At 51.5% G+C, this 17151-nt stretch overlaps 7 protein-coding genes across 7 annotated transcripts; 4 read left to right on the top strand and 3 right to left on the bottom strand.

Annotated features, from left to right (window-relative positions):
• Window positions 1-528: 528 nt before the first annotated feature.
• On the bottom strand, window positions 529-1720 carry COCCADRAFT_7396 (uncharacterized protein; the record flags this gene model as incomplete). Its single annotated transcript, XM_007716918.1, has 2 exons — window positions 529-1451; window positions 1504-1720. 2 exons carry the CDS (start codon window positions 1718-1720, stop codon window positions 529-531), a joined length of 1140 nt encoding a protein of 379 aa, XP_007715108.1.
• Window positions 1721-2863: 1143 nt separating this feature from the next.
• COCCADRAFT_7395 (uncharacterized protein) lies at window positions 2864-3747 on the bottom strand (the record flags this gene model as incomplete). The annotated part of the gene is made up of 2 exons (XM_007716917.1): window positions 2864-3523; window positions 3694-3747. 2 exons carry the CDS (start codon window positions 3745-3747, stop codon window positions 2864-2866), a joined length of 714 nt encoding a protein of 237 aa, XP_007715107.1.
• Window positions 3748-3991: 244 nt separating this feature from the next.
• On the top strand, window positions 3992-6260 carry COCCADRAFT_7394 (uncharacterized protein; the record flags this gene model as incomplete). Its single annotated transcript, XM_007716916.1, has 5 exons — window positions 3992-4261; window positions 4316-4925; window positions 4973-5740; window positions 5790-6099; window positions 6149-6260. The coding sequence occupies 5 exons, from the start codon at window positions 3992-3994 to the stop codon at window positions 6258-6260; spliced, it is 2070 nt and encodes a 689-aa protein (XP_007715106.1).
• Window positions 6261-6921: 661 nt separating this feature from the next.
• Window positions 6922-8053, top strand: COCCADRAFT_28548 (uncharacterized protein; the record flags this gene model as incomplete). Its single annotated transcript, XM_007716919.1, has 3 exons — window positions 6922-7147; window positions 7210-7509; window positions 7569-8053. 3 exons carry the CDS (start codon window positions 6922-6924, stop codon window positions 8051-8053), a joined length of 1011 nt encoding a protein of 336 aa, XP_007715109.1.
• Window positions 8054-8576: 523 nt separating this feature from the next.
• On the top strand, window positions 8577-10059 carry COCCADRAFT_103550 (uncharacterized protein; the record flags this gene model as incomplete). Its single annotated transcript, XM_007716925.1, has 5 exons — window positions 8577-8716; window positions 8764-8773; window positions 8875-9175; window positions 9227-9509; window positions 9552-10059. The coding sequence occupies 5 exons, from the start codon at window positions 8577-8579 to the stop codon at window positions 10057-10059; spliced, it is 1242 nt and encodes a 413-aa protein (XP_007715115.1).
• A 149-nt stretch (window positions 10060-10208) lies between these two features.
• Window positions 10209-12282, bottom strand: COCCADRAFT_103567 (uncharacterized protein; the record flags this gene model as incomplete). Its single annotated transcript, XM_007716924.1, has 4 exons — window positions 10209-11498; window positions 11548-11612; window positions 11680-11887; window positions 12115-12282. 4 exons carry the CDS (start codon window positions 12280-12282, stop codon window positions 10209-10211), a joined length of 1731 nt encoding a protein of 576 aa, XP_007715114.1.
• Window positions 12283-14554: 2272 nt separating this feature from the next.
• COCCADRAFT_103542 (uncharacterized protein) lies at window positions 14555-16089 on the top strand (the record flags this gene model as incomplete). The annotated part of the gene is made up of 4 exons (XM_007716923.1): window positions 14555-14830; window positions 14886-15205; window positions 15267-15480; window positions 15538-16089. 4 exons carry the CDS (start codon window positions 14555-14557, stop codon window positions 16087-16089), a joined length of 1362 nt encoding a protein of 453 aa, XP_007715113.1.
• Between the last annotated feature and the right edge of the window lie 1062 nt (window positions 16090-17151).

The following is a 17151-nucleotide window of genomic DNA, read 5'->3' as shown; positions in this document are numbered from 1 at the left end:
TCACACATGTCAAAACACATAAGGGTCCTATTTGAGAATCGTGATCTGTTTGGATGGAACCGGATTACACTACAGTGAGCCCGCTCATGCCATCCGTCCATGCCATGCTGGTGCTTTCACCTCATAAATATTCTGCAGAATAGAGACTGCAGCCATACCGATATATGCCATTCCACCACGTACGCCATGAAATGAATCCTATCATCTAGAAACGCCTAGGATTAAAAGCAAGAAACCATCGCAATGAGGGCTAACGCTGTAGCTCTCCTTTTTGGTACATGTGAACTCCCCCATGCATGCCCCCCCTTGTAAGGATATGAAAGACCCCGAGATGATGAGCGGTCTGAGACGCGCGAAGATGCCGACCTCCTATTCGAGATTTCGACTGCCGAAGAAGCGCGAAAAGTACAAAGACAAAATGAGCGACATTGGTAAGGTTTGGTAGTGCTTTGAAGTAAGCACTAAAGGACTGGTGGATGTGCTTCTAATGTACAAGCTGTATGGCCAATTTGATGTGTGTAGGCCCGGTCAAATTTGTGTGATGTCATCAAATATGGGAAGGGTGACATCTTCATCGGCTCCAAGACGAAATGCATCGTAATCGATCAAGTTTGGCATGTTTGTAGTAAAGTCGTCGATGTTCATGAAAGAAACGTCGCCAGGAAGACTGCAATCGTTGAACAAGTGTGCATTGTCAAGATGACCCGCATCGTCTTGGATAGTGGGAATCTGGTCGGACAGCAGGGTGGTGAGTCCATCATAGAATTGATTAGGGGATTGATTGAGAACGGGAGCAGTAGTAGAGTAGCAGTCAGGCACATGATTGTCCACAGGAGCAGGGTCGAGCTGGTGGGCGATGAGGATGTCTTGGTCAAGACTCGCTCTATAGCTCGCATTCCTGACTGCCTGCCGCTTGGCTCTGCGTTTGTTACGTACAAGAAAGCGAGCATGAGCTGCCTTGGAAGTAGCTTGTGTGGCTGAGATGGCAGAGGTGTTCTTCTCAAGGGTCGAGCTGACGGAGTGTCCAAGGAATGTCGAGGAAGGCTTATTGTCGTCGAGAATGAAGCCATGAGCATATCCCAATGACTGGACGTATGTAATGATGTCCTCGACAGAAAGTGTCATATCCGTATTTCCTGTGCCGATAGATGCGAATTCGGAATCAGCGCTTCGGGATATGGTTGGATCTCCCTCTTCATTAACATTCAGGATCCATCCATGAATTTCGAGATATGAAGCAGGATCAGGTAATTTGAGGTGAGGGCAGATAATGCGGAAAAACTGGTTAAGTGGGGCTTGATCTTTGCCGATTTGGTCACGGATAGTTGACCAGGCCTTCGCCATCAAAGACCAAAGTGATTTGTTTGGATCCGCCTCCCATAGGAGTCCAATCAAGTTGGAAAGCTTTTTCATAGGCCATGGCTTAAACATTGGAATCGTGATGTAGTAGCCTGAAAACTTGAATGAGCTTATAGCATGTAAAGCAGTGTAAATGAGACTTACAGCGGAATCCAACGAACGCATTGAGAGCCTTTCTCGCTTTCTCTGGAGTGGCAGGCTGACCACTCACAGCTGGGGATGCCACCAGCAGCTTAGCCGTAAAGGCAGCCTGGGCAGCTGGTTCTTTGATGCAACGCATCAATTGTACCATTTGAGCACCAGTACGTGTGGCGATAAACTTCGCAATCTCAGCACCAGTTGGGTCCCTTGCGAGGTCCATAGCGTATGTTGACTTGTAGTTTCTTTGTTGAAGGAATGCCGTGGCGAAAAGTCAATCAAAAGCCTCTGTCAAGACTCAGAGCAAGAAATAGCTTCAAATTTCTGAATAAAGTGTGGTTTGGTAATCTCAGAAAACAAAAAGTGAGGTTTGAAACAAAACAAGTCACTCAGGTGCGTCACCACCGCCAAGCTTCAGCAGGCAGTCACTAAGAAAAAAAAGGTGTGGCTAAGCCTGGTGATAGCAAACAGTCAGCGCAAAGCTCATCACTCACCGTCAAAACTCGCTTTTGCTTACCTCACTAATACTCAAGGTCGAGGTTTCGTGTATCGTAAGGAGGGGGTTACGTCATTCATCTGCGGTTTGCCGTCTGAGGCAGCAGTCGGCTGTAAGGGGGCGCAGGCGAAACACGCGGGGATGAATGTTAGATAGACGACGGTGAGAGCGAGTAGGCAGGTAGACTGTGGTGCCTGATGCGTGAAGTGCCATTGATGCTGGAGTCACGGGGTGACTAGGTCAGCATAAGGTAAAGCTCGGTAGTTGCTAGGAATGAACAAGCAAGACGTCAACTCACCTTTACTTGCACAAATGGCGGTTTTGAGAGATTGCCTAGTAGTCCTAAATGTGCATTGCTGTGTTTGTCGGGAAGAAAAAGAGCAAGTGACAAGGGGCTGCAAGACCGAAAGTCGTTTGGCTTTTTGACCGCGACTTGATATATGAGACAAAGGAAATAGCCTGACGCCACACGCGGATGAGAACTAAGACAAATGGATGTGATTTGGCGCTACGCGTGCCACAAACCACCGTGGTTCAGGAAGGTACCCCCTTGCATAAGAGACATCTGTAGCGAGACTACAGGGCATTTCGCCACCCTATTTGTCAAACGCACATGGGCTCCGAGGAAACATGGCATTGGTCGTCGAACTTCGATCTGTCTGATTCTGTGAATGTAAGAGGAATCAGACTCTGTCGATCTACTGTACTTTTGGATGTGCATGGTGAAGGAACTACGTTTTCCAGGGACTTTGCATATGCATGTCTTACAAGGGTATTTGGTGCGAGTGTCCAGCTGCTTTCATACAAATGATAACATAGCTTTTGAATACACAACATATAAAACCGCTCACCTGGTGTGAAATAAGGGACTCAATCTGCCGTTCCATTGGGTAGAGTACCTTGGGTGCCTTCTGACAATCTCCAATCTCGCACTTGGCCTTTCCAGTCTGCAATTCGTCCGTCGCGGATCTTTACAATGACAACCCTGACTTCTTCTCCGTCCAGATAGCATTGGGCCCCTGCATTACCCTCTCTTGGCGCATCTCCACTTGCAGCTCCGTTGCCTAGCCCGCCGCTACCCCACAAGCCCTGCCCGCCTGGTGAAGTCGAATAGATATCCTCGGTGCCATCGCTAAAGGTGTTGTTTGCCACATGTTGAGCCTTGTACCATGTCTCTTCCTCCGACCCAGAGGGAACCATCTGAGCAACGCCATTGATAGTAGTGCTGATTCGACTCAATGAGGCTGTGTTCATGCCGAGAAGAAGCTCGGCCAGTGATCCAGACCGGGGTGCTGGGCGGGTTGGCGAAGGGGAGCGACCTGGCTGACTTAGAGTGGGTGGCCGATGGGATATCCAATCGTGCACCAATAGAGACACAAGCGAGTTTGATTCCAGGTTCTGAGTCTTGCGGGATGATGCAGGTGTTGTCATGATGATGATTGGACTTGAAGAGTAAGGCGTGTTAGGTAGATATGTGTAGTTCATAAGGGAAACATGAGGAATGTTTTCCGAGCATGTTGCAAGATGAAGCTGTAGCATCTGTCAGAATCTTGCACAAGACCGGAGAGCAGCGATGTCCATTGGAACACGTGACATGAAGATGGGAATAACCAAAGATAGGACCGTAATGACAAGAGATTGCCGAGGAGGATCGATAAGGGAAATGCAAGACAAGACTGCTGACAGGAAGGATAACTCACAAAGCGGGCATTCTGGAGGCATGTTACGACCTCTTCGGGTAAGCTGTTGGACATGCTGGACATTGATACGAGGTGCAATATTGCCCAAGACGAGAGAGAAAGGGGCACGGTCCCGCAAGATAGTCAGAGAATGGCTGCGCGACGCGGGTGATGCTTGGGTCACGGGCTGTGTTTGGTGGGTGGGATGCGACAGGAACCGGGCGGCGGAACGATGACGTTGGAACAGTCCGTGCCATGTCTCCGCCTGATAGGTTGCGCGTCCCCCAAGATGGCCGCTGGCATATTATATGTAACCACCATGGTATCTGAACCCGCAATGAACGCCCCACCTACACTTGCGCCCGTGGACATGACGGAACCCTTCAACCCGGACTTCAACAGCGCATCCGACCCCGCAAAGGACGGCGCCCTCGGATCCCCAATACAAGAGGCTGCTCCCACAACGTCGGAACAGCGGAGTACTACCCAGGATGCGCATACCCAGCAGCGGGTCCATGAGATCCTACATTCAGACGTGGGCGTCGCGACCCTGCTAAATCGCCTCAAAGCCAGCATTTCAAGTGCTAGGGTCAGTGGGCGCCAACTTTGACTATGCAGCCCAACCCGCTCACATACGTGGTAGGACTTTGCGGGCTTTCTGAAGCGCCGGGGCGCCCTCGAGGAGGAACATGCGAGCACCTTGAAGAAACTCAGCCGGGGGACACTCGACGGCGTGCGTAAACCCGATTCACGACATGAGAGCTATCAGACTCAATTCGAGCAAGTCCTCCACGCCAACGAGCGCATCGCCGACAATGGCACCCAGTTTGGGCTCGCCCTGCATGCCATGCACGAGAACCTCCTGCAGCTAGCCAACAAGATGGATGGAAACCGCAAGACGTGGAAGCAGCAGGGACTGTCTGCTGAGAACAAGGTGCAGGAGGCCGAACGGCTGGCTGAGAAGGCTAAGGCCAAATACGACCAGCTGGCCGAAGATCTCGACCGCGTCAAGACGGGCGACACAGGGGCGGGCAGGAAGTTTGGTCTGAAAGGACCCAAGTCAGCAGCCCAGCATGAAGAGGATCTTCAACGTAAGACCCAGGCAGCGGACCAGGACTACGCCAGCAAGGTGCAGACGGCTCAGGCCCTACGCAAGGAGCTTATAGCCACTACGCGGCCTCAGGCTGTCTCTGCACTACTAGACCTGATCAAGGAAACAGATGCTGCCCTTACCATGGAAATGCAGAAGTTTGGTAAGTATCTCGTCTCTGAAATTGAGACCCAACTGACACCGTGCCAGCCTCATTCAACGAGAAACTCGTGGTTAACAACGGCCAAGTTGTAACACCCCAGCCGCTCAAGGGCAGCACCGCTCACCCCCCTCCCAGCATCAATCAGCTCATTTACCAGATCAACAATGAGCGAGACTTTGAGGAGTTTGTCTTGAGCCAAGGATCCAAAGCGCCTCTTTCCAGAGCGGAGCTTCAATATGTCAAGCATCCGACCCAGAACCAGGGACGATCTCATCCAACCCCGCCAGCTGGAAATGGCCGTCCTTCAATGCAGCTGCAGAGCCAACCCCCGCCGACCTTCTCGACGCCGCAGCCAGACCCCCACCCTACTTCGCCCTTGCAGCAGAGCTCTTCGCATGTCGAGTCTTCACAGCCGCCTTCATTCGGGACGCACTCGCAGCAGCAGCCACCTCCTTCGTTGCAGCTGCAGCACCACCAACCACAACCGCCTCAGCCAGCACCATACCCAACCAACGCTCCCTATTCACCTACATCCCAGGCTCCTTACCCACAACCGGACTATCCGCGTGGCCCGGTTGGTCAGGCCACAGCACAGCAGACTAGTGGTGTGCTATACCACTCTGGTCAACCTCCTATCAACCCCATCTTTGGTATCACTCTAGAAGAACTGTTCCGGCGAGACGGCTCTCCTGTGCCGATAATAGTCTACCAATGCATTCAGGCCGTCGATCTCTACGGCTTGGAGGTCGAGGGTATCTACCGCATTCCGGGAACCTCGTCACATATCCAGCAGATGAAGGCTTTGTTCGACAGTGGTACGTAGTATAAATGATACACATCAGCGGTTCAACTAACGCAGGGCAGATGCCTCTCAGGTCGATTTCCGCAATCCCGAGTCCTTCCAGCACGATGTCAACAGTGTTGCAGGATTGTTGAAACAGTTCTTCCGCGAGTTGCCTGATCCGCTCCTCACGCGCGAATTCTATGGCAAGTACATTGAGGCTGCGCGTATTGACGATGATACAATGCGCCGAGACTCGATGCATGCTCTGATCAACGCCCTGCCTGATCCGAACTACGCAACGCTGCGTGCTCTTGCCCTGCATCTGCATCGGGTCCAACAATCTTCAGAGATCAACCGCATGAGCACTGCCAACTTGGCCATTTGTTGGGCGTAAGTAAAGACGTACTGAGTACTTGCAGCGCCAGCTAATCATGTACAGACCCTCAATCATGGGCCCCCATAAAGGCAACAACATGGCCGATGCTGGACTTCAAGCCCGCGTGATTATCACCATCCTAGACAATGTGCTTCAGATATTCGACGAGGACTAGACGAGTCGGAAATGTTGGATATGTCACAAATCTCTTCGAGGAGAAATGTTCAATTTGTGCAGGTGACACTGCTTGTGCAGAGTGGTACTCGGCGGCGATCTGCCATCTTTTGCCTTGCAGATGGCTTTATTCCGTAAGCATGGGGCAGTATGGCTGTGCTGTATCAGGGGCATATGACGCGTCGTGTCGAGTTGTATTTGGGCGATAAGGAATATGGGGTATTGGTGGGCAGTGGTAGATATCCATAGTGTGACAGGAGAGGACAGTGCCACTGGGCTGGAAGAAGGCTCGTGCTTGGAGATGGGCCTGACATGGTTTGAATATGAACAGCCACAATGGCCAATATCAATATATGCGAGTCAATTGACCGAGCGATGAAAAGTGCGCTGCTGCCGAACGAGGATTACATAGATGGCTGAAGGAATCAAGTGGAGACGTATGTCGTCGATACATGCGTAGTGGGGCAGACTTACCCCAGTGCCCCGGGCACGCTAGCTGGGTTGACGGGGGGGAGCTGGGGGGTAATATGTAGGTGAGGGGAAGCTCTAAGTCGCCCGGGGTCCCAAGTACGCCCACGCTGCTTCACCCACCCACACACTTGCTGACATCAACGATTTCTCCGTTGGTTCCCCTCTTGGCCTCCTTCTCTACCTTCAACACCATGCTTTCACGTCGTGCTTGTGCCAGCGTGCGTGGCAGGCTAATCCCACAACCAATTGCCACTGTCCGCACGCGAGCTTTTGGTGCTACAACTGCGGCGCAGAGCCCTGCGCGAGCTCCCGCACTTGCCGACATCACGCCAGACAGTGCGGCGAGTTTTAACGAGAAGCAAAAGAAGTTCCGCGATGGCCTAGTAGCAGCCCAGAAGCGAAAGGAGCAGGAGGAGAGTACGTCATAATAACCCCAGCAGCAAACCGACCTTCAAGAACGCTGACATGAGCCATTGCAGAAGAGGCTCGCGCTCGTGAGCATGAGAATGCCAAAAAGAAGGGCGGTGCATTATCGTCCCTCATCTACGGCACACCCGAAGGTCGCGAGCTTGACAAGGACATTGAGCGCAGTTTCTCGCAGGTCCTAGCCCGCGGCAAGTACGTTCATTCGATCGTCTTCCACGAAGTCAAGCAGGAAAACGTTGAAGAGTACACCGAGTTGGTTGGCGGCTGGTATCCCAAGATGGCCTCGATCCCCGAGAACAAGGTCCATCTGGTAGGTAGCTGGAGAACTGAAGTTGGCGACTGCAACACCTTTGGTAAGCTCTCGAGTCTCCGCCATAGCTTGTCTCGTTCCTCTGCTGATCACACTACACAGTGCACATCTGGGAATACCAGCGCTACGAAGGATACCACGAGTCGCTACACAATATCCAGTCGCATCCCGAATTCCCCGCCTTCGATGCCAAGCTCAAGAAGTTGATCTCCGGCAAGCGCAATTCCCTTATGCAAGAGTTCTCTTTCTGGCCAACTACACCACCACGCCAGCTTGGTGGCATCTTCGAACTACGCTCGTATACACTACACCCAGGCAACCTGCTAGAGTGGGAGACACACTGGCGACGTGGGTTGAAGGCCCGACGAGAGGTCATGGAAGGTGTAGGTGCTTGGTTCGTTCAAATCGGCGACCTCAACACAGTGCATCATCTATGGCAGTTTGCCAACCTCGAGGAACGCAAGATCCGTCGTGAACAGAGCTGGAGCGTGGAAGGGTGGGGCGAGACGGTGCACAAGACGGTACCACTCATTCAAACCATGAAGAGCAGCATCCTCATTCCCTGCTCCTGGAGTCCTGTGGCTTGAGCTGCACCCAATGGAAGCAGAACATGACTCGAATTTAGCATTCTACGGGACGAGAATGCAATACTTGTGCACAAGCCAGACCCCTGCTCCCCCAGACCGAACACCACTCATCACTGGGCTTCAGAAGTATAGAAGCCTGCTTGGTACATGAACTTATCAAAGCATCACTCAATCGCAGGATTGAGGGGCGGTGTTAGCTCGGTTTAACTTTGCAATATTATGGTTTGATACAATGTATTTATTGAAAGCATACTTTAGTCACCATGCTGGCCATTTTGAATCCAGAACAAGGTTTGCGAGAGTAACGTCTGTCAGTCGCCCAGTGTTTGCCCACGTGTTCGCGCGAGTGCAAGCGTGGCAGGTAAAACAAAGCAGGCCAGAGCGGCGGGGTACGTCATACGATATAACCCCACGCTCGGGCCTCTTCTCCCACGCACACACCGACGCAAAGTTTACTCTCCTCGCTGCGACAACACGACAACAATTGCTAATACCGTCTTGGTTCAGGAGGACTCGCTCTGCAATGGTGTACATTCGACAGGACAAGCTGCCCAAGCTCAAAGAGTACAAGTACTCTGGTGTGGATCACAGTCTTCTCTCGCAATATGTGCTGAAGCCCTTCTACACCCATGTCGTCATCAAATGTTTTCCCATGTGGATGGCGTAAGTGCTGTCACATATCGACCATTTGCACTGCTAACCGTGTCCAGGCCGAATCTTGTAAGTATGATGTTTTCGGGACCCTGATCCGCTCTACAAGCAGCCAGTTGAACCCCACCTTGACCGCAAATATTTGGATGAGCACTAACACGGCTGCACAGATCACGTTGACTGGATTCAGCTTCGTTGTTATCAACTTCCTTACTATGCTATGGTATACACCGACGCTTGATCAAGACTGTCCACCATGGGTGTACCTCAGCTGGGCTATTGGCCTTTTCCTGTATCAGACATTTGATGCTGTCGATGGAAGCCAAGCCCGCAGAACTCGCCAGAGTGGTCCCCTTGGTGAATTGTTTGATCATGGAGTTGATGCGATAAACACGACATTGGAGGTGCTGCTATTCTCTGCAGTCATGAATCTCGGCCAAGGATGGAAGACAGTCCTTACACTTTTTGCCTGTCAGTGACATGTGACCTGGCGGATAGAAGTTCACCTACTGACCAGCGCAGCATCATTGACATTCTATGTCCAGACTTGGGACGAATACCACACGCATACATTGACGCTTGGTATTATTTCAGGGCCAGTCGAAGGTATTGTCATACTGTGCATTGTGTACGCCTTGACAGCCTTTCTTGGCGGTGGTAGCTTCTGGCAACGCCCCATGCTTGCGACTTTGGGCATCAAACAATTCGACTTTATCCCGGATGTACTGTACAATATGGCATGGAATGAATGGTACATGGTTCAAGGAGGGTTTGTGCTGGTTTTCAACACCGTTCTAAGGCAAGTGTAGCTCTTCAGATGTTAAGAACCAGACTGACAGGATTAAAGCGCCTTGAACGTCATGAAAGCGCGCCGCGCACGTGGTCAAAAGACACGCGTTGCACTACTTGGACTACTTACATTTGCGGGCGCCTGGGTCCTGATCCCTGCCTACTTGTACCTTCAACCCGTCATTCTGCACCACCATCTGGTACCATTCGTTTTCTACGCTGGTCTGATCAACGCCTACTCGGTTGGAAGAATGATCATCTCCCATCTCACAAAGTCACGTTTCCCAAGGGGCAACGTACTCATCTACCCTCTAATCTTCGGAGTCATTGACTCTCTTGGACCCTGGCTGCAAGAAAACTTTGGTGTGGGCTGGCCGAGCGCTTTGGGTAACGACGTTTATCAAGTAGCATTCGTCTTCATGTGTCTGGGACTCGCTATCGGAGTGCATGGAAGCTTCATTGTGGACGTCATCTGGACTATATGTGATTACCTCGACATCTGGTGTCTTACTATCAAGTACCCATATCAGCCAGTGGCTGAGAATGAAGAAAGGAAGAGTCAGTGATGAGGTGGCTGGGGTTTGGATATATAGAAACGCGTAGATACAAGTAAAAATCACTCTCTGTTACTATCGGACGAATGCTACACTAGCCATACATCTTCCATTATCACCCGAGATGAAATATTGGACTAACCATCTCAAGTCAATCTTAATTAGACCTGGAACCTGCGGTACCGGGGGATGGGACCAGCAGGCCTGTCCTTGCACTCTTCCTGTCTCTTCTGGTTCTTCTTGTAGTACTCTTCAAGGGAAGCCGTTACCTTGTCCAGTTCGCTGTAGGGTTGCTCAAGAGCCAGTTCATCGACTCTAGCCTTGATAGATGCTTCCGAAAAGAGGCCCGATCGTCCATTGAGATCAGCAACGTTGAACGGCCTAGCAGACCAGCGTGCATCCTCAGGATCATGGAAGTCAGTTGTCTCGTTGTACCCAAAGTTCTGCAGCTTGGTAACATCGAATGCAGCCATCATGTCCTGGTCTTCGTGGATGAGGTTGTGGCAGTGGAACATGTAGACGCCGTCCCAAGGAGCATAATGCGCCTCCACAAGCACCGTCTCGTGACGACCGAGCCAGACCACATCCTTGAGTCCCGCCTCCTCATACGGCATGACACTGCGCGTGCTCTCAGAACCGTACCGGGCAACAACCCTGAAGTCAACCAAGTGCACGTGGATGGGATGCGACCATCCACCCGACGAGTTCTCCAACTCCCAAAGCTCAACCGTGCCGCGAGGAACCTTTGCCAGGATACGATTCTGCACATCAGCGAACCCGATGCCATTGATACGCCACTCGCTGTTGGTACGGTGGAAGCGGAAGTGGTGATCGATGGTCGTCTTGTCAGCCGGGAACTGGATTGTGGACAGCTGCGCGGGCACCACCGAGTTATCAACCACGGCAGTGCTGCTAACACGGAACCGCATCACCTTATCCGTGTTGGCATAGTCATCATCAGTACCGACACCGTTTGCCTTGGCAAAGTTCTTCAGGTCAATCGCTTGGCCCGCAAAAGGCGCAAAGTCAAATACAATCTCGTAGCGCTCCGCCGCCGCAACGTACATATCGGATGTCTGAACGGGGTGCGTAAGCAATCCCGCGTCCGACGCGATGACTTGAAACGGAAGCCGCGTAGCAGTCGCATCAGCTTTTACAAAGTACAGTGCGAAATTGCGTGACACGGCTGCGTTGAGGAAGCGGAGACGGTACTTGCGCGGCTCGACGGACAGGAAGGGCCAGGGCTGGCCGTTGACGTGGATGATGTCGCCCCAGAGGCTGTTGTCCTCCCCGAGGCTCGACTGTAGGGTGCCATCGGCGTTGTAGTATTTTGAGCTCAGCACGAGGGGGATGTCGTATGTGCCGTAGCCTGAGGGTAGGCCGAGAGCGTCTTCGGCCGGGTCCGTGATTAGGTATGCGCCGGCTTGTCCGAAGTAGGCGTTTTCTGCCGTCTGGTGGGGTTAGTATTTTTGTTGAGGGGATAAAAGGGGGGGGACTTACGAAGTGCATGGCGTGGTCGTGGTACCAAAGGAATCTTGCGGCTTGGTTGTTGGGGTAGTAGTAATCTAGAGGAGAGTTTGTTAGTATGAGAGGGAATTGTCAAGGGGAATGACGGTCCAGTGTTGTACGTACCTTTGTATTGGCCTTGCTGAATCAGATCTTCAGCCCATCCGTCAAATGGAGCACGGGAAGGCGAGCCATGAAGATGGATGGAGCTCTCGCGGTCACCTTGATTGACGAAGCGCACCACGGACTCTGTTCCCCTGGGCACGATGATGGTGGGACCAGGCGAGATGCCATCGTAGCCCACGAGACGAGCAGGACGCAGACTGGGGTAGACCTGCTGAGTGAAGGGCTTGATGACAATCTCGTAGTACCAAATCTCCTTGCCAGTAACAGGGTTTGTGAATTTACTATATCGAATCAGTATTTTGCCAGAGCACTGAGGGTGTGGTGGCGGGGTGGGAGAACTTACTACTTTGGCTGCTTGGCTGGGGGGATGGGCAGTGCCTTGCCAAAGATGAGAGGATACTCTGGACTTTCCCAGTCCTTCGCCATGAGAGTAACTACATCGGCTGGATCATCTTCGACAATAGATGCCAGTGCCACTTTCTCTGCTTCAGGGGTGTCATCGACATATTTGGCGGGTCGCTCAGCAAGAACTTCGACTTGGCCGTAGATGCCTTTGACAAGCGAAGCGAGCTGAAGAGCTGAGAGGAAGTACTTGAAGACCATCTTGAACAATGAAGGTGTTGAGAAGCGGACGCTCAAAGGATGAGTGGTGAGGATACTTCTCGACTGGAAACCTCTACTCTTTATACACATCAGTGGCGAGCCATGGTGTTCTGTCTGGTTAGTTCCTTTCCTCCCACTGCACACCTCATCCCACTTCTCCATCCCCTGAACTCGTCGTTCATCACACGAGGTATGTCGTTATCTTTGGTATGAATCGTGACAAGCTCTCTGCTGACTTGCTTGACCGGCGATTATTTCTTGGAGGCGCCGTTGGGGGCATGAACTATACAGGGGATAGGAATAGTTCAGCTGCAATCCAAGACGGAAGAACATCCTTTCTTGAACTCCCAAGACGCCATGTTTCATTGAAACGTGGTGCCTTTGGCCACACGGACGAAGTCTTTGGCGCTCGAGGACCCTGATCTGGTTGTTCACTGTGTCTTGGCTACTGTGCACATGGCCTTGCCAATACTTCCACCGTATGATTGCGGTATATTCTCGTCTAGGAGGGAGGGTAGACTTGTCTTACTAAGCGTTTACAAACTTATTTCTTGTCGCTTAAGGTGTCCACTACATGATCAATTGTCGCCTGAGGTCTCCACTATCTGGCCTGTTTCTTACCTCGATCGGCCTACCGCCATCTCGATCGTTCATGGGCCACTGAAAAGAAATGAAAGTAGTTCAAGATCGTCATGCGGTTTAGCACTGTATGCAGGTGTCTGTAAGGGGGATCTTCCACCTACTTACACACTGCACGGAAGTGGAAATCGCTCATCCGGTAAGATATAATTGGACAAGCATGTTCCCTGTGCCTATAAGCTCCAAGCATGACAGACTTAGTCAAGATACTTGAAATGACACATGTAGGCATAACGTAGTTTAGGGACTTCTGCGGGCTTGTCATAGACAGGGTTGACACTGAATGAGCTATATCGTACCCCGGACCCTGTGGAGCCCTGATTCTGGAGTGCGTCTACTTTTACTGTAGCTAAAGCAAAAGTCAGGATGTGCTAGCAGGATCCGATGGCCCGTGTTTCAATACTCCTGCCAAGTACGCTGTCCCACAGAATTTTACCCCAATGCTAGTGACTGTCAAGTCCAGACATCCAATCGAACACACACAGCCGGGGCGGGAGGCCAAAGACGGCATCGTGCCGCTCCGCCTACTCGTCGGACTTACTTTACATAGCCTACCTCGAATCACTAACCAAAAGCCACGCTGAAATCTAGCCCACGTGCCCGCTCCTAGTAGTCCGAAGTCTTGTTAGGCCTTGTGTACGGCTTAAGCCCTCAGGATTCCTTGGCGTGCTAAAACGCGGAGAGAAACGCGGAGGCTCCGCACATGCATGAACAACCATGTGTGCGGACCGAGCCCGGCGGGAACCTTCTGGACGACAAGCGAACGGCACCCCCACGCATTATTCCCCGACTCACTTGACGTATCAACTTGCCTTCATTTGCTACAGGAGAGCCGTGCTGTCTGTGCTAATAGTAAACATAGCACTCTTGGAAGCTCATGCTTACGTACTACCACCATCTTAGCAGCCGTTTTAATCGCCTACGTACGTTGGAACGGTTCTTCGCTAAATGCATGGTCGACTACCGTTACTACTATATCGAGCAAGATCGGCACCGCGCACATGGCCGTGGTCTGAGACTACCGTACACTAATACACATGCAGCCTTATGCCGTCAATGTCTCGGGGTACTTTCTCGATTGTCACCAGGGCCTCGGTATATTGGCCTGCGGAACCGCCACCGACATAGACTTTGCATTCGAGCCTCGTGGCCCGCTGGCTTGGCTCAACCTTGGCAGGACGGACCACAGACCGTCCGCTGACTACTATACTGCCCCCAAGAATAGCTATTCTGGGGGCCATTCAGCTATATGCAAGGATTCATTGCAATTAGGGGTGTCCGGTGAAGACCTGGTGGATCCGTCACGTGAATTCTCTGTAAAAGATTATACTCGCATACACGGCGGCCGGGTTCCTTCAGTGACAAGCCCATACTACTGAAAAAAGGAAAAATCTCGGTGAGTAGCAGAATTGAGTATAGCTTCTGGGCAACGACTCCACGAGGTGGTGTTGAGGCAATACTGAGCACTGCTTGGCATGTACTCGACTCCTTTCTGTGAAGGAATCATATGTTCAAGTGTGGATTTGGGCAACTGTTGGGATGAGAGATGGAATATAAAAAGGACATGAAATGACCAGTATTGGAACCATCATCAGTAAATTCAAGGCTTCAAAGTTCCACAGCAGACTTCGCAATGGCGCCCAACAATCTTTTCTTCACGTTGTTTCTCTACGTCCCTCTTCTTCTGTTCATCCGCAACGTCTTTGCACAAGACGCTCCACTGTTCGTTCAGGGAGGCTTCGAAGATGCAACTGCCACCGATGACACCTACAATTCAGGAGGGACTATCACTGTGAATGGCTTCAACATTCAAGTACCCAAGAACCTTCAAGTCCAGTTCCCTGCAGCATGGGTACCTTGGAAGGACTTCACAACCGACAAACAGTCCATGTTGGGCTATGAGATCAACGTATGCTACCCTTGAATCTGAAACTCATATCTCCCATAGCTAATCTCAAGAACAGGTCATTGGAAACTTCATCAACGGCAAGCCGATTGCAGCCCAAGTCATTGCCTACGAGTTCTTTGAGGGACTCAGCAGTGGATTCATTGAGTCTTTGAACTTTGCTGAGGGAACCATGAAGATTGTCTCGGGTCCCACTGTTCGCATCAGTGATCCCAATGCCGTCTTCTCCGTCGGATACACCCAAGCACCTTTCTTTACCGCTGATGATGAAAACCCGAGCATCTCTTCTTTCTCTGGCTTTCCCATGTGTATCCCAAGAAGCACATCTGACCCGCTTTGCCCATCTACCAACCGCCCCTTCCAGGGCTCCGGTACATTGTAAGTCCGATGCACAAGCGTCTCGTGGCGCACTGTTGAATGCATGCTTATCAGTTCACAGTTCCGTCCCAGACCCACTTTCCATGGCACCCTTCCTCGTCGGCGACTTTGTCACTTTCTCAGGCATCCGCCGTGGTAACGAAGTCATTGCCTACAGCATCGTCGCCCAGAATGTCATGATCACCACACTGGGCGATCTCGTCTACCTACGCATGGAACTCGGTCTCCTCGGCATCGACAACATCAGCCCCAACACCGAGCTCGCAGAGTCTCGCGTAAGTTCCCGATATCCTTCACACATGGATGATTCCTGCGCTAACAAGCGAATCTAGTTCGTCGGATTCGCATCCAACCCACGAACCACCGTCGCCCTCTACGCAATGGACACTGACCCTTGTACCGGCAAAGTCACAGACCGCATCATCGCAACCATGGGTCTCCGCGGTGGCCGCAACGAGCAAAACAAATTCGAATACCGATCTGACATTCTCGGTGGCTACGCACGCGAATACCGGGTTGTCGCGGAAATCAACGGTGTGCCCAAGACACGCACGACCAAGAACGGTCTTCTGGCTGGCACTTATGTTCAGCCTATCAACGTCTGGGTCCACGGCGAGCAGGTCGTCCCCGGAACTGCGCCACCAGCCAATGACTTTAGCCAGATGCCATGGTTAACTAACGGCATTGGTGTTGACGAGAACGGCAACTTGTGGGGTCCTTTGGATCCCTTCCCTCAGACGGGTGTGTTCATTGATCCTCCTCAGTGCGGACCTACGAGCTCGTTGATGTTCGAAGGTGACAACTTGAACACTACCTGGACTCCTTCTGGTAAGTCTCCATCCCATCCCCTATCCCTTGTAGCTCTCACGCGATATCAGTGCTAACGGATTTACTTTCGCTTTAGCCGAACTGTTGAATGCAACCGCACCTGCTGATACCGTGCCTCCCCCGAGCAACGTCACCGCCCGAGGTGTAGCTCCTAGCGAGATTGTCCCTGCTCGCACGAAGCGCGGGGTCCCGAATGTTCGCTGGCTCTCGAGAGCGAGATTGGAGAGTGAGACTATTCCTCAAGGTGACACTGTCATTGCCAAGGTAGACTAAGGAGAGATGACATGGGCATCTAGAGGGTAGTACGAGTTGATCAGATGAAAGGTTCTAGCATTGCTCGCCAAGTGGGCAACTTGAGCTTGTAATCATCCAATTCTCTTTAATTTCTTATGTACCATTTCAGTAATCTGTAGTCCAATCGCACTCTTTTACCTCCCCTCCCCTAGTCTCGAAGCCTTTAGTAAATATCCCATACCGTTATTCTTATTGCTGTTTTTTTTTTCGTACAGCAGCCAAGTTTCCGAGGCGAGGGTGAAAATATCAGAGGCTAGAGGTATGGATAGTATTGTGCTGAATGTATATCCTTCATGGAGTTAACTATCCAACCCATTCTCGCCTACGTACCCTCCTATATCCGCAAGTAATTCAACCATTCTAGTAGCCCACACCGCCCCTGCACCATGCTGCTCAAGACGCCCCAGCTCGTCACTCGTCAAGAGCGCCATTCCCCACCCCCCCCCCATCTCCACCGAAAACTCACCAACGGCATCGCGCAAAGCCATTGTTCCATTCGATAAGCATTCTTCGATGAGTTTACAAGTCTTTCAGCATGTATATTTTACTTCGCATATCTGACTCCTTGCCTCTTAAAATCACGAAACGGCAATCTTTCCATCATGACCTCTAGTATATCCCTGTACAGAAATACCAAGAGGAATGAATAGTGTCAGATAGGTACAATGTGAAAATGATGATAGTGTGTATGTAGATAGTCATCTGAAAGCTTGATTCTCGGTATTAAGAATGCTGGACTTAAGGCGCGCCATGTCCCCTCGTCAGATATGAGGGACGCGATGCGCATAATGGCATTCTACAAATCCGAACTGAATGAAGATGGG

Source organism: Bipolaris zeicola (assembly GCF_000523435.1).
Source record: "Bipolaris zeicola 26-R-13 unplaced genomic scaffold scaffold_158, whole genome shotgun sequence".
Classification (NCBI taxonomy): domain Eukaryota; kingdom Fungi; phylum Ascomycota; class Dothideomycetes; order Pleosporales; family Pleosporaceae; genus Bipolaris; species Bipolaris zeicola.
Note: the sequence above shows the minus strand (reverse complement) of the source record. Positions and strands in the feature narration are given on the sequence as shown.